The sequence below is a fragment of the Camellia sinensis genome, chromosome 10 (assembly GCF_055761805.1).
Source record: "Camellia sinensis isolate YWXY chromosome 10, ASM5576180v1, whole genome shotgun sequence".
Classification (NCBI taxonomy): Eukaryota; Viridiplantae; Streptophyta; class Magnoliopsida; order Ericales; family Theaceae; genus Camellia; species Camellia sinensis.
Genome location: NC_138970.1, coordinates 29,944,668 through 29,957,375, shown reverse-complemented (window position 1 = coordinate 29,957,375; position 12,708 = coordinate 29,944,668). Strand labels below are relative to the sequence as shown.

The following is a 12,708-nucleotide window of genomic DNA, read 5'->3' as shown; positions in this document are numbered from 1 at the left end:
TGTTTTTTTGTGAATAAGTTATGTAAAAAATGATATGATCTAAAATGGGTTAAAAATTAAAAATTAACTTTTAATCAACTTCGAAAAGAGTACTATGTGGTGTTTTGAGAAGTTTGAAAAAAGTTGACTTTTGACTTTTTTAGTCAAAAAAAATTAACTTCTTGGATAATGACTTGAGTTAAAAAATTAAAATTTTTGACTAAAAAAAGTTAAAAGTTAACTTTTTGCTAACTTCCCATAATTCAATATAAATCAATTCAATCCTTCATGAACTAAATTAATAATTTAAAGATATAAAGTGTAATAAATTTTTAAAATAAAAATATTTTTTTAATAACTTATCAAAATGTATCAATTTTGTAAAATTTTAGAAAGTCAAAATTATAAAAAAAAAAAAAAAATGCTGCGCGTTCTGAGTCGGACGAAACAGCGTGTCCGTGATATACGGAGTCAGAAAATGTAGAGAGAGTTTTGTCTTAGCGGCTCTCCATTTCTAACGGCTTTGACATCACCAGAAAGAACAAGAAGAAATAGAAAAGAGGACAGACAAAGCATATACATATACATATATAGAGAGAGAAAGTAAGAGAGAGAGAGAGTGGCCGTTCCAACGGCCACCTCTCAACCCCCTCGTCAACCGCTGGTTGGGGGGGCAACGACAGAGAGAGATCACTCCCCCCAGAATATTTTTTTTTTTTTTTTTTTTCCAATCACACGAACAAAACATTTTCGTTTCTCCAATTTTCTCAGGAAAATCAACGGGAAAAAAGAAAAAGAAAAAGAAAACTGCATCACCATCATTTTTGTCCACCACTCTCCTCTCGAGCTTTCCTCTCTAAAAAATGATGGTTTTTGTGGGCGAAAAGAGGTAATTTTTCAACTCCCATTTTATCTATTGCTCTGTTATTGGATTCAGATATGTAGTACAATATTTTTACTACAATGCGTAGTTTAAAAATAATGGATGGATGTAAGGGCACACACGTGTATGCGCTTCATCCATCCGCCGGTGGTGGTGACAGTGGCGGTGGTGTAGGAAGTGTGGGAGAGAAGTTCCTACACCACCTTCAAGACCATCTTAAAGTAAATTCGATTAGGTCAAAATCGACTTCGAATTTCCAATCCAATAATGTCCAAATCAACAATAACAGTGTCGTAGCTGAAACCCTAGCCACCTATGGCCTTCCCCAAACCGATCTGCTCGAACCCCAAATTGAACCTTGTCTCAAATCTGTTGATTTTGTTGAAACCCTAGCCGATTTGTATCGGAGAATGGAGATTTGTCCCCAATTTGAGAAATCAGGAATGTATCTTGAGCAATGTGCCGTATTCCGGGGGCTATATGACCCGAAATTGTTCCGCCGGAGCCTCCGATCAGCGAGGCAGCACGCGGTGGATGTCCATTCTAAGATTGTTCTTTCAGCTTGGTTGAGGTTAGAGAGAAGGGAGGATGAACTAATTGGGACATCATCAATGGATTGTTCTGGAAGGAATATGGAATGCCCAAATGCTACTTTGATTTCTGGGTATAATCCAGAGTCGGTTTATGATCCCTGTACGTGCTATCGAAGTCCTAGGGAGGATAGTGATGCTGAATTTTCAATGGGAGATGAGCAATGTTCAACATCAGAGGAAGATTGTGATATGTCATTTTGTATTGGAGATGAGGAGATAAGGTGTATTCGATACAACATTGCCTCGCTTTCTAGACCATTCAAAGCAATGCTTTATGGTAGCTTTTTGGAGTCGCGAAGGGAAAAGATTAATTTTACACAAAATGGGATTTCAATTAGCGGAATGATAGCCGCTGAGATATTTAGTAGGACAAAGAGTGTGGATTCTTTTGAGCCAGCTATTGTTTTGGAGCTGCTCTCATTCGCAAACAAGTTTTGTTGTGAGGAGATGAAGTCTGCGTGTGATGTGTATCTAGCTTCTCTGGTTTATGATGTGGAGAGAGCGATGTTACTTATTGTGTACGGATTGGATGAGACTGCACATCTTCTTGTGGCTGCTTGCTTGCAGGTGTTTCTGAGAGCGCTGCCGAGCTCATTACACAATTCAGATGTGATGAGATTCTTTTGTGGTGCTGAGGCTAGGGAAAGACTGTCTCTTGTGGGTCATGCTTCATTCTTGTTGTACTACTTTTTAACCCAAATCGCCATTGAGGAGGATATGAAATCAAACACGACAATAATGCTATTGGAGCGGTTGGGAGAGTGTGCATCTGATGGTTGGCAGAAACAACTTGCATTTCACCAATTGGGTTGTGTGATGCTTGAGAGGAAGGAGTATAAGGATGCCCAGAAGTGGTTTGAGGCAGCTGTTGAGGCTGGTCATATCTATTCATTAGTAGGCGTTGCAAGGACCAAGTACAAACGTGGTCACAAGTATGAAGCATACAAGATGATAAATTCACTCGTATCTGATTTTACACCAGTGGGGTGGATGTATCAGGAGCGGTCCCTATATTGTAGTGGGAAAGAGAAGATGATGGACTTGGATACAGCAACTGAATTGGACCCTACTCTTTCTTATCCGTACCAGTACAGGGCTGTTTTGATGATGGAGGAGAATAGGATTGGGGCAGCCATCTCAGAGATCAATAGAATAATCAGTTTCAAGGTCTCTTCTGACTGCCTTGAGTTACGTGCTTGGTTTTCGATTTATTTGGAGGAATATGAAGGAGGTTTAAGAGATGTCCGGGCAATTTTGACTTTGGACCCCCATTACATGATGTTCCATGGAAAGTTGCATGGAGACCACTTGGTAGAGCTCCTCCAACATCATGTTCAGCAGTGGAGTCAAGCTGATTGTTGGATGCAGCTGTATGATCGATGGTCTTCTGTTGATGATATTGGCTCCCTAGCTGTTGTACATCATATGTTAGCAAATGACCCTGAGAAGAGCCTCTTACGATTCCGGCAGTCTCTCCTCCTATTACGGTAAGCACAGATGGTAGTTAGATGAGTTCAACTTCAGTTCTTTTGGTGATTTACCAACTGAGTTCTTCTAGTCCTGTTTGTTTTTTTAGCCATTTAAAGATTTTTGGAGCTCTAATAAGCTCGCCTTTACAAGTTTTGCTGTGAAAATCATATGCTTTCTGCTCTTCTGGTTAATAACTCTTTGTTTGCCTTGCATGTTTTAAGCTAAGAATAAAATCTCCATGCACAAACAACTTTTTGTCAACATTTCTTTTAAGGAACACTGTGAATCTGCCCATTGTGCATGCTTGGTGAACTCCTGATCATTTAACTCCATTCTGAATTAGCGGGAGATAAATTGATTCGATAATAATGATGCAGAACCTATGATGCTTTACAGAAGTGTAGCATGAATGGTGTTCAGTAATAGGAGAAACAGAATATACTTTATGTTGGGTGGATGGTGATTTACTTATTTGCTTTTTGTTTTTGTTTTTTTTTTTTTTTCTTGGGGTGGTGGGGGATGATAAGTGATGAAATATGGTTATTGAATAGACTACCAGTATATAATATGATAAATGCCGCTGACCTATGACCGATCAGCATGTGCATGATTGTGTTTTCATCAGCTTCTCCAAACAATTTCATGGCAGAAAAATTTAAAACTCACAAGTAACAAACAAAAGACTGCATATCATAATAAACAGAGGAATAAAGGACAACAAAATCATCTGCATGGATTAAGCTAGTAAAATGTCTGGAGGGTTCGAACAGTTTAGAACCATGCCCAACTCTGCATGTTTAATTATCTCAATCTCTAGATATGCTTTCAGTCAGTGGAATTAAATGCATTATTCGTTGCAGTTGCTTGCTACAATGACATTATCTAACCTAGTAAAAATGAACACATTGATGTTGATAAAATCATATTATAGGTTTCTTATAAGGCACATGCAATGCTACATCAATAGTTCGACTCTATTTTTCTTTTTCTTTTTCATTTTGTTTTTCATTTTTCAACTTTTAAGTTCGACACCAACTTCAAACCATAGGTTTTTTTCAAAGCACAAACTATTTCACTAAGTCAATAATATGTTGAGCCACTTATATGTCCATGTGACATCAGTCGATCCTCAAAGATTTATGAAGCATGGGTACTTATTAGGTGCTGGTACTTTGCATGGTAAGCGTAGCCAAATTTTTTCTATACCTTAAACGTACCTAGTATATATTCAAGTCGTATCTTAGCCAAAATAATATTTTTTAGTTTCATTAGATTTTATTTTTAGGGTAAATTACACTGACACCCTCTGAGGTTTCTGTTTAATACAGATCTCCACTCACATTTGAAAAATTACACTTACCTCCCTGTCAGACTAAAATGACATATTTACCCCTTAACCTTTATACACATAAAATAATAAAATAATACAGATATTTTGTTCATATCATTTCAAGGGAAATAACAATCATCTTCTTTGGTTTAACTCACACAAAAAATTGAGTTTTTTTATTTTTTGTTTTTTTTTTTTAAATTTATTTTTACTGAATTTTTTTAATATTTTAAGCAATTTTTTTATTTTTTAGATACACCTAATCTAAATATACTTAAGAAGTATAATATTTTGTGATTTTTTTAAATTCATGAAATACAAAAAAAAAAAAAAAACACACAAAAATTTAATACATTATCTTATTTCGTTGTATTCAATAGATTTTTTTAAAATTTTTTGTACAAATTTTATACTTTTTGAATATATCTAGATTAGATTGATCTAATCTAGATATAATGGTGGAAATAAAAATGAAAAATGATATTCATATATAAAAATTTATACAAAAAATATCCTAAAAATGTTGTGATAGTAATATTGTTGTAAATATAAATCATGTTTGTGGGTGTTTTGTTTTAAAGTGAAAAGTCACCATTGAACTATATCATTGTGTTTGAAAATTCTATATAAAATTTATGTTTGTATATTATCACTCAATAAGAATATGTTCAGGTGGAATTTAATAATGAAAAATTGTAAAATGTAGTCACGATGATAGAAAGAAGAAATGTTGGGAAAAAGGGCAAGATGGTCATTTAGAAAAGTTTAGAGCATGACATCAACAATCAGGGGAGCAATTTGTAATGAGACTACAAACTCCAGGGAGGGAAATGTAATTTTTCAAATATGAGAGGGGGATTTATATTAAACAGTCAATGTAATTTACCCTTTTTTTTATGCATAGCACGACTTTAAAATTAAGATTTGATTTGTAAGTTATTTAAGATAATGACATTTAATTTTGGTTTATACCTTACTTTTAGCATTAAATGTGAATTGTAGATTGGGTCTTAATCAACTAAACCATTTAATTAATTTTTGCAATACTCCAAATTAAAATAAAAAATAAAAATAAAAATTTACGAGCGTACCTAACCGTACTTGTACCCTAGTTTTTTTAGATTTTACTTTGTCGACGTAACCATATTGTACCAGTACTTGTACCCGTACTCCTGCTTTATAGTCAAAGATTCTTTGTAGGAAGTTTTACTGAAATGCAAACTCCCAGTTATTTTGTCAACAACTTTCTATTCTGTCGGAATAGCACGATAAGAAAAACCAATGTGGAAGCTTCTAGTGAACTCTGTCTTGGAGGACCAAAAACAACTGTTGGAGACATTTCTTCATCGGTTTGTGGTCAACACTCTAATTCTTGTAAGAGCATTAGCTTCAGTTATGTGAAGTGCTAAAATTTTGTGGTTTTCTTATAGTTATAGGATACAAAAGATTGGAATTGTTCGTGGTCTTCCTTAGTAATCTATCTTTTTGTGTGCAAATAGAAAGACCGATGTTTCTGATTTTTACAGGTTGAACTATCTTCAATTATGTGAGGTGCTAAAGTTTGTGGTTTTCTTTTAGTTCTAGGATACAAAAGATGGGAATTGTTCGTGCTCGTCTTCCTCAGTAGTCAATCTTTTTGTGTTCAAACAGAAAGACTGATGTTTCTGATTGTTACAGGTTAAACTGTCAGAAGGCTGCAATGCATAGTCTGCGTTTGGCTCGAAATCATTCTACATCTGAGCATGAAAGGCTTGTCTATGAGGGATGGCTTTTATATGACACAGGCCATCGTGAAGCAGCATTAGCGAAAGCTGAAGAGTCCATTTCTATCCGGAGATCGTTTGAAGCTTTTTTCCTGAAAGCATATGCTTTGGCCGATTCAAATCTTGATTCGGAGTCTTCGTTATATGTTATCCAGCTTCTTGAGGAAGCTCTTAGTTGCCCCTCAGATGGCCTCAGAAAGGGACAAGTAAGTATTTTCTTTAGTGAGATCAATATATTTTTTATCATTTGAGTTGGAGTATTGTTTGAATAACTCTGTTCCTTTACAGGCATTAAATAATTTGGGCAGTGTCTACGTAGACTGTGACAAGCTGGATCTTGCTGCTGACTGCTACACGAATGCCCTCAATATCAAGCATACACGAGCACATCAGGGTCTGGCACGTGTGTATCATCTAAAAAATCAGCGTAAAGCTGCATATGATGAGATGACAAAGTTGATTGAGAAGGCCCAGAACAATGCATCAGCATATGAGAAACGTTCAGAATACTGTGATCGTGACATGGCAAAGAGTGATCTTAGTATGGCGACACAACTAGATCCCCTTAGGACATATCCATACAGATACAGGGCAGCAGGTAAATTACGTAACTATTCAGTTATGATTTGTTTATTTTTGGTAGTGCTATTGTTTAGAATCTAAATTATAACCTGGACTTCCCTTAAATTAAATGAAATTAATCAAGATGTAGGTTGTTTTATTATTCTTTGACACCATCTCTTCTATATTCATGGTTGCTGTAAATGGTAGGGTGAAGCTTTATGATATGCCATTTCACCGTCACAGTTACAAATGTAATTCCAAGTTTTGTGATTTCACTGGTTTTACCATATAATTGATATTCTAATAATTTACCTTATAGGCCCTATGTGATTCATAATCGATTGTACCTTATAGGTCCTGTGTGATGGGCATCTCTTTTATGACTTTGATGACATCATCCCTAATCCCCTATTGTACAAGAGCTGGCCAAGTCAGGCAAGGTGAAGACTACCAAGTGTATCTTAGGATGAATTTATGGTTTGGTCAATTGAAAAATAGTGTTCATATGGTGGATTCCAACATTCCTTGCTTGTTTCAATAGAATTATGATCATATGATGGTTAGATATCTTGTTACATACAACATTAAAAAAAATGATGGTTACTAACACAAATACGACACGGACACGCCGACACAATAATTTTCAAAAAATGCAGGGCACGACACGTGGGGGACTTGTTGAATATAGAAATTAGAATACATAGAATCTTTTTATTTTTAGTATTATGTATATAATCTGTGATTGTGTCAATCACTGATTTAGTATTGTTTTCTTGTTTATATCGTTTCCTAAATTGCATCATGAATCTATTATATATGCATGGCCTCTACCTCATTCATGGGTAAGCCTAATAATTCTTTTCATTCTTTTTTATATCAAAGTTAGGTCAAGTACCTAGTAATTTTGCTTCACCGGCGAGCGGCGGCAGCCTTGCCTTGGCCGCCTGCCGAACCTCAATCCATTCTACTGCCATATTTTCTTTCAATATCATTTCGTGATGATCTCTTCTTCTATCCACTAGTTTATTCCTATCCTAAATATCTCTATTATATTTTTTTTTTTTACTCGCAATTCTTTTTCTTTTTCTTTTTCTTTTTTTTTTGTTTTTGTGGTTCTGTTTCACTTTATCTTTCTCTCTATTTCAACCTCAAATAGGTTTCTATCTTCAAACCTATTTGAGTTTGAAGAGGGTATTATACCTATATCATGGTCAGCATGGTGATGTACCATGTGAACCACCTAAGTCGCCCCTTGTGGCGCACAACCCTAGTCACCCCCTTGTCGTACCACCTAAGCCATCCCTCTTGGCGCACATTCTAATAAGTCGCCCCTTAGCTCACTCAGTCATCTGTTGCCATCATCGTTCAACACCACGTCATAAGTTATGTGTGTGCTACACTTGTCGGTTCAACATCCAGTTCTCTACATCGATCCAACATGACCTCTTTAAACTGTCTCGACATTGATTCCGATTAGTCTCTACAACGGTCCAACATGACCCCTTAAACTGTCCCCTACATTGATTCCGGTTAATTCCTACAACAGTCTAGCATGACCTTAAACTGTCCTGACAGTAATTCCGACCAGTTTCTACAACGGTCTGGCACAACCATAAACTATTATTAGCTCTAACCTTTAATGCCGACCAGGGTCTCATTGGCTGCCGACCAAGGTATTTCCTGACCATAGATGCTTCGACAACTCTTCTATAGTAGTTCAGTCCCCATTTTTTTTCTCCTTTCTAGGGTGTGGTGGTGATATATTAAGCATTTTTTGGCCTTTTTTTATTTAGTGGACTACTAGATTTGTTCGGTAGCATATATTTGGACTAGCTATTGAGTTTTTTCCTGCTTTTTCTAGTCATCTATTGGCAAACTGCGATTGTTGAATATCTTTACACTAGCTTGAGGCGGAGTGTTGAATGTAGAAATTAGAGTACATAGAATCTTTTTATTTTTAGGATTATGTATGTAATCTGTGATTGTGTCAATCACTGATTTAGTATTGTTTTCTTATTTATATCATTTCCTAAATTGTATCATGAATCTATTATCTATACATGGCCTCTACCTCTTCATGGGTAAGCCAAATAATTCCTTTCATTCTTTTCGCACAAAATATATAATTTTATATATTTATTATTGTCCATATATATGAATATATCATTCTAAGACAATAAATAAATGCAATATAACACTAATTTTTATAAATTGACATTATTTTTCTTTTATCATCATATTCTAAATTTTTTTATTCAAACTTACAATTAGTTTTGTGTGTGTCTAATCAATGGATACATGTATTTAGTAATGGGCATGTGTGTCCTCTAGGTGGTCAAAGAGTGTCTGAATCTAAATTCTTTTTGAAAAAATAGAACATATTTGGCTGAGTGTTGAACACGTGTTAGGAAAGTGTCCAACGAGTGTCGATGTCCGACACGGACACGCCACCTTTTTAGAGGTGTCCGTGCTTTTTAGATGGTTAGCAATCTGCCTAGATTTTTATCACTTTGTGGTTTTAAAATAATGCTTTCTCCTTGTTCTATTTTCCATTGTAGGTTGGTGAGACAACTTTTTATGTGTTCTTTCTATTATATCTCTTTAGCAATAATTGCTTAAATGGATACTAATTGAGTTATGTGGAACATATGCACTATGTTCAGAAACATGGACACAGACATGTGATACGACACGGATACGATACGGACACGCAGACACGTTAATTTTCAAAAAATGCAAACACAACACATGGGGAACACCCAAGAAATATATAATTTTATAAATTTATTATATGTTATATATATGAATATGCCATTCAAAGATAATAAAAAATGCAATATAACACTAATTGCTATAAATTTATATGGTTTTTGTTTTATTATTGTGCCTTAAGTTGTTTTGTTTAAACTTGTAATTAGTTTCACATGTGTCTAATCGATAGGCACATGTGTTTAAGTGATTGACACATGTGTCCTCCAAATGCCCAAAGAGTGTCCTGGTCTTTAAAAAAATTAAAAAAATATGACACGTTTTGAAAAGTGTCGGACACATGTCCTAAGAGTGTCCAAAGAGTGTCGGTGTTCGACACGGATACATTACCTCCTTAGAAGTGTCCGTGCTTCTTAACCACTATGTATGTATGGTGTCTTCTGTGACATGTTAAGTGGCTGCCTAGGCTACCTTTGAGGTTACCTGCCTGGACTGTCCAGGCTGTTTGACTGATGTCTTCGGATTAATCATGTCGTCAACAGGTCTTACATGTTGCAATGTGTCAATCTTGAAATAATCATAAAATAAGATGATACATGAAATAATGGTACAGATCTAGATGATAGCCAAGTGCAAAGTGGCTGATTGATATTTAGCTTATTACTATTCATTTGCCTGGTTGTACAGGCTTAAATTTATGACTGGAGAAGCTTTTGATTCGGATGGACAAGTTTAGTAGGAGTTGCTTATCGTTTATTAGGTCCTCAGTTTTCTATTTCAGTTTAAACTTTGAAGGTTCATCCCATCTTAATGCCCTGCAGAATTGACATGCTAGACAACATTTCCAATAGTTTACATGTAACAGTTTCCTTGAGCTGTATTGTTTGTTGAGTTATGTTGTTGCTTTTCTAATTTGAGGTTCAGCTTTCAAAAATGGATGTATATTGTGTATTTTCATCAATTGGGAAGAAAATCCACATTTCCAAAAAGGTTGTGTCTGGCTAAGAAGCACGAACACTTCTATGGAGGACATTTGTCGTGTCGAACACGACATTTTGCAGATTCTCTTAAATTCATAATATTGGACACTTTATGAACAATTTTTGGACACTTTGGCGACACTTTTTGAACCCTCTAAACACAACCTATGTGATGAATCTTTTCATAGTAACAATGTTTTGTATTCTTTCGAATGCAACTTATTCACTCTAAATATATTATAAGATGAATACATCATTTGTATTTCTATATTGTACAATTGTTTTGCATTTTTTCAATTGCAATTGTGACATGAATAATACTTGGAAGTTTAAGTTAGGGAACATATATATGGCTTTTAACTTTAATGTTAAACTATTTATATATTTAACATGTAATAATTTTATAAAAATATAAATTTTAAACATATCGCAAATGTATCGTGTCTTGCAATTTTTGAAAATCGATGTGTGGCATGTCAATGTCGTGTCGTGTGTCTATGTCTGTGCTACTTAGTGTCTGGTTTCTGTAAGGATGAATCTAGGTTTGTGCGCATGTGTGTTTGATGCGGATAAAATGAAAAGAAACCTTAGGCTTCAACACCCAAGGAATTTGGCTTCAGCACCAAAAGTAATAGAATCTCATAGATTTTATTAATGAATTCCAAGTCTGCCTCATCTGGTAGTGTTAGGAGTCCTTAATAGCCTCCAACCTTATCAAGTAAAAGACATGAAAACTCAAAATGATAACAATCTCAACTAGAATCTTATCAAATAATGAAACAAGTCCATCTGAACAAAATAAGAAGACAACTCCATAGTGAGGGCCAACAGATAGCATCATCACCCAACCACAAAGTCATTGGGTGGGCCATCCTCTTGTGTCAACGTCCATAAACTTGTGTGATTTGAGGCCAGGTGTCCGCACCAGTATTGCACCAAGATATCTGTCCTTAAATGTCACATGAACTAAAACACGAGGTCATTGACATAGATGAGATGGATTTAATGGTAGATCATATTGGCTAAATTCTTGAATGCTACACATATTAGCAACTTGTGCAGCTTTTATGCGCCGATATACCTTAGATGCATTGGATGCAGTTACTCTTAGTTTTGTGTACATTCATGTAGTATTTGGATTGGACTATGGTCATATATTATTGGATTTAGAAAAGGCAGTGTTAGGAATGAACTTCATCTCAAAGTGACCAATATCTATTACTCAGGGGAATGCTCTCTCTCTCTCTCTGTCTGTGGCAGTTGTGTTTATTTTTTGCAGTTCATGTTTCATTTAAATGAGTTGAGGTACACACTGGCTATGAGTTAGTTTTAATCCCTTTTCACTAGTAAAACTTTCTTACTTTGTTACCTGTGTGTGTGCACCTACTCCTTTGTGTTTTACCTGGAAAGTAATATTCGAATTATGCTTTTCAGTTCTAATGGATGACCATAAGGAAGCTGAAGCCATTACAGAGCTTACAAATGCCATAGCTTTCAAGCCAGATCTACAGCTACTCTATCTCCGAGCAGCATTCCATGACTCAATGGGTGACTGCAATTCCACAATCCGAGATTGTGAAGCAGCTCTCTGCCTTGATCTCAGCCATACGGATACGCTCGAGCTTTATCGCAAAGCACGGGAGCGAGCTGATGAACAACAGCAGAAGTAAATTCTTTCACAAATCAATTTTGGCACAGACAAGGCCGGTACTAGTCAGCGTGATTTTATATTCTGGATTTTGTCTCTGGAAAAATTCAGGTCCAGATTGGCCATGTCCTCCCAGAAAGAAAAATGTAGAGAAGAGAAAATCAATCTTTAAGAAAAAAACAGGAAAAACAGAGCAAGATTGCCCATATACATGTATATATGCATTTACAGTCAATTGAAACATGTAAATGAAATTTGCCGGTTGTGACGTAAGGGTTGTGACAGAAGGTCTGTTCACCGAGAGGTTTACAAAATAAAATGTACTGCATTTCCCCCCATGTTTGTTTCCTTTGTATCATGAAGATGTACAATTTTCCCTCGTATAAGACTGGCATTTCTAGCCCCTCTTTCTCGCTCTCTTTATTTTTTTTTTTAAATTTATTTTAGTTTTTTGGAGATTGTCACCTAAACTGTTTCTTGGATAGAAATAAAATCAAGTTAATTTGTGCTCTTTATTTCTTGAATAATAATAGGGATCAAGAAAAAAATATCATGAAATGTTTCATGAAGATTTTTTATCCCTTGATTATTGTGTGGTGTTTTCTTATATGTGTAATCTAACAGTAAAGAATATTTCATGATCATTTTCATAATATTTTTTTCATGATTTTTCCCCTTATTTGTTTATTTTCTGGATGGTTGAATGAATTTTCAGTCGCATGACAGAGTTGGTGACACTACTACAACTAAACATATGTGAATAGGGAGTTGTAAAAGAACCAAGGCAAA

General features: G+C 35.3%; 1 protein-coding gene across 1 annotated transcript; it reads left to right on the top strand.

Annotated features, from left to right (window-relative positions):
- Window positions 1-437: 437 nt before the first annotated feature.
- Window positions 438-12,430, top strand: LOC114279056 (ethylene-overproduction protein 1). Its single transcript, XM_028221218.2, has 4 exons — window positions 438-2,942; window positions 5,933-6,224; window positions 6,307-6,616; window positions 11,706-12,430. Exons 1-4 carry the CDS (start codon window positions 943-945, stop codon window positions 11,939-11,941), a joined length of 2,838 nt encoding a protein of 945 aa, XP_028077019.2. The 5' UTR covers window positions 438-942; the 3' UTR covers window positions 11,942-12,430.
- Window positions 12,431-12,708: the final 278 nt, after the last annotated feature.